General features: G+C 38.9%; 1 protein-coding gene across 1 annotated transcript; it reads right to left on the bottom strand.

Annotated features, from left to right (window-relative positions):
* Window positions 1-561: 561 nt before the first annotated feature.
* On the bottom strand, window positions 562-2,296 carry LOC111037661 (nucleoside diphosphate kinase homolog 5-like). The gene is given in 4 exon segments (XM_022320345.1): window positions 562-722; window positions 836-1,154; window positions 1,864-2,189; window positions 2,192-2,296. Coding segments are annotated over 4 exon segments (831 nt in total). The 5' UTR covers window positions 2,217-2,296.
* Window positions 2,297-4,187: the final 1,891 nt, after the last annotated feature.

The raw sequence follows: 4,187 nt of genomic DNA, 5'->3' as shown, positions 1-4,187 counted from the left end.
ATCATTAATCATACTTAGTTGTTTAGTATTAAATTTATTTTGATGCAATGTATAATAATATTATTATTAATTATACTATTAGGTAAATTAGGTTTGTATAATTATAATGTTATGCATTTCAAAATTACCAAATATGTATACATTGCCAATGATAGTTTGTGACTAGGTACTGCCTAATTGACAACGGTACCTGTAACTTGTAAGACTGTAAGCCTTTACCTAAACCTAAATTATTGTACATGTTTAAAAAATATAAAATTTCATCCTCGTAACTTTTGCACACAATCTTGTATACATATTGCCTATACATGATGCCGTATGCTTGTTCAAAAGAACATACGATATCATCGGACATAAAACGAATTCCGTTCTTCGCTCACCTCGAATCAGGATAGTCGTTTTTTTTTCATAAACCGAAAGAGTGCGGACGTCTTCTCAACCATGTGCATGGCAACAATAAACGAATGAAGGTTAAATTTTGATTAACCGTACGCTAAATAAAATACAACGAATAAAACAATGTAACAATAATATTATGTACATGCTATTATACAATATACATTATACATCCCTGGTTAACAACCATTTTCCAAACCACCTTAGAGGGTCGTTGGGTTGGATGTTGAACATTTCGGACAGACCTTTGGAAATCGTTGGCATCATGGCGTCTTTTATGTACTCCACCAAGTCATCTCCGCCGCCCGTGGTCGCATCCAATTTATCTGAAGTTGAACATGAGGAAATCGTATAATATTTTAATGGTCCAATAAAATAATAAATTTGCAAAGCGCGGTCATAATGTAGTATAAGTATCGTGCAGAAAATCGGTGCTTACTGTTTGGGAAAAAGAATTTTATTTCCCGCTCCGCTGCGGCCGGAGAATCGCTGCCGTGAAAAGCGTTGGCTACCGGATCTGGTCCCTGCTCCGTGCCGTATATGGCTCGCAGACTGACCGGAAACAAGCGTTTGGCCCGAGTAACGTCCGCCGGCCCGATCAGTCGCTGCCATTCTTCGACGCAATTTCTCTTGGACAACACGTACACCACTACCGGGTCTCCGGACATGTGATCCACTAGTCTGGTAAAGTATGGGGCCAGTGCGTGCTCTTCGTAGAACTCCGCCACCTGATCCCGGGTCAATCGAAACACTTCCTTCTATGTAAGACGAAATATAGTACGCGGGACTTTGTTATTTGTACTACGAGAGATTTAAACGCGAGATAATATCAGGACGTGCTATAGGAATTTTCCGCCCAAGGGAAAAAAATATTTTATAGGCATCTATAGTTTGAAAAAGAATTCTTATGATAAAATTAACTTTATGATGTTAAAAACAAAAATGACTTACTGACTTGATTGTGGCTCTGCAGAAAATACTTTGCTCACTTATACCACAAGTCTTATAGATCGATCATAATCGACGATGGAGGTTATATCACTCTCGGTGTTATAATACGGCTGCTGGCTACGGTTATTATTAAGAGGACAACGATAATATTATAGGTACGAATGTATGTTGGATACATTTAAAAAAAAATGATAAATATTAATAGGGCCACACTTAGTATGATAGAGTCAAAATTTTACTTTTGACTTTGTCATTCATTTTATTGTATTTTCACAAATAAATACGTATTATGTTAAAATGAAAAAAACGATTGACTTAGAGTTTAATATAGTAAAAATAAAAATGCATTATTGCTGTCATGTTTTTCACCTACTTTGCATCTCAAGCATCGGGGCGGCACCCCTTTATGGGACTCGGAATTTAGGGCTAGGGCAGCCTAGGGGCAATTGCTCCCCCAGCCCCGCGTAAATTCGCTACTATCTATGCGACGCAAGAGCGCATGAATTGTACACAAACCGTTTTGATGATAAATCCATTTTGCGCCATTACACATTCCACCTTGTACATCAGCCGGGCGACTTCCGGTTTGATAATGACCAACGTACATTGGAACGCCCGGTCGCCACCATCATCGTCGTCGTCGCCGTCGAACAACGGCACGTCGGAAAACGAGACCGGAAGCGTTTCATGGCTGATGACTTGACCGGACGCGCTTCCTAGTCGTCCTGTGCGGGTCGTGGAGCAAATCAACGACGATGGCGACGACCGATCGCGTCTGGGCAGCGATCTCGTGCCCAGCGAGTCGCAGCTGTCTTGAAACATGGCCTAATCAGCGATTTGTTGTCTTAAAACGATTCACACTCGCTCATTAATCTCGAGCGCTGTGGCGAAGAAGTCGCGAAATTTTTGTTTGTTGACTGATCACTATGCGTTTCGAGAAAAAAATAACAGCGATATGTTTGAGAATATATTTAAATTCCAGATAGGTACGCATACAAAATAATATTTTATATATTAGATCCTCTTAATTTTAAAACATTATGGTCTTTATAGGTATTCCTAGTATATCTGAAAATCAAAAAATTAGAATTCTAATGTAAGCTTTTTTTCCATGCCTATTAATATAGGTAATATATTACGGAGACTTCAAAAACGGGAAATTTAATAATATGTGATAATACGATGTGGGTATATATATATATATAGTCACCAGCTATAATCGTTGAATTGCCTGGTGGAAAACGCCCAGAGCGCACCGTAGAAATTAAACTCGTTCGTACAAGGGAGTGGGCGAGAGAGAGCAATAATAGGTTACACCGTATATTTTGCTCATATATATAGAGAGTTCGATGAGTTACCCAACCACCAACACCACCAACACCACCACCACCACCACCACCACCACCACCACCTATCAGTGAATATTATGCAAATTCTGTCGTAAATATGGAAATTATCGGGAATAATATAATATGTGCAGCGAATATGTTCCATTAAAAATCGCGACGAGCAAAGTGAAATAATTGTTTTTGATATAGAGGACAGAGGCGTATTATATACTATGTGCTAATGAAATCATATAGTACGACAACTCCGCACAGTGTATTGAAATTAAAAATATAATTATTATAGGCCTGCGCATGTTTATATTACTATACATTTTATATAGTACTGCACGTGTGCGTATATATAACATTTTAATATTATGGACGTGTTTGGCCGCCGGTCATCGATCGATAACGCTCGCGACACCTATTTGATTGCCTTTGACGCGAGTAATGAAATCATTTCCCATTATATTATATGCTGCTGCGCGACAGTTTGCCGTTAGCAAATTTTCGGTTTCCGCGATAAATATTAAACACGAAATGCATTGCACCATAACATTTATACCTAACTACAATGTCCTCCGGCACCCACTCGAATTGAATATTCTATAAGTCTAAATTTTTTTTTAGAAAATTTGACATTGTAACCCTATCCTGGTACGTTAGTTCAGTGAATTTAGGGTGTCAGTAAAATAAAATAACGATAGTCCAGCACACCGAAAGATACAAATACATATTAATTTTGGTGGTAAGACTTGGGGGTTACAAATCTTGGTGACGTTTGATATTCAAACGTATTTTATAATAGCGATTAATAACTTTTTTCATTCTACTTTATATGTTTATGTTGTTTGATTGAATAAAATATTTGAAAATGCAATAACATATATAAACGAATTTTAAGAGTTATCGATGGAAGTGACTCTATATGATGTAACATAAAAATGGGTAACCCTCATAAAAGAATCTCTATATTCATATGGCCACATGGGCAAAGCGAATACAAATATTATTATTATAGGGGTGATATTATCTGAGAAAATTATGCCTAAAATATAACACATTTCATATATTTTATCCACCCATAACTCTCGGAACAATACCGTGGTTGGGGTTGAGAACGCCTCGTCGATATAAAAGTATTATGAATATTGACCGTGAAGTGTTTAGTGACCAGACCACGGGGTCGTTTGTCACAGCAGTTCCGGTGTATACTGATCAGTGCGAACGTCGGTCGGAGGCCGTAAAAGCCTCAAAGTATCTCCCTCCCCACACCAACCTCATCACTGACGATGTACTCTCCGGAGGCTTATCATCTTTCGTTCGGCAAGCCACGCCACCTCTCCGCCATCGAGAAGGGGGTTAAACTCCGATACGTTTACGCTCGTTGAACACCGCGAGTTTGCATACCGACCGAATTGACCGCCCCGTCGCGATATAATAGCGCCCCGGTCCGCAGTAGACAGGACGCGAACCTCGTTATTTTTTACGGATTCCGGACCCAATTTTACG

Source organism: Myzus persicae, unplaced genomic scaffold, assembly GCF_001856785.1.
Source record: "Myzus persicae strain clone G006 unplaced genomic scaffold, MPER_G0061.0, whole genome shotgun sequence".
NCBI lineage: Eukaryota > Metazoa > Arthropoda > Insecta > Hemiptera > Aphididae > Myzus > Myzus persicae.
The sequence above is the reverse complement of the archived record's forward strand: the minus strand, read 5'-3'. Positions and strand labels throughout refer to the sequence as shown.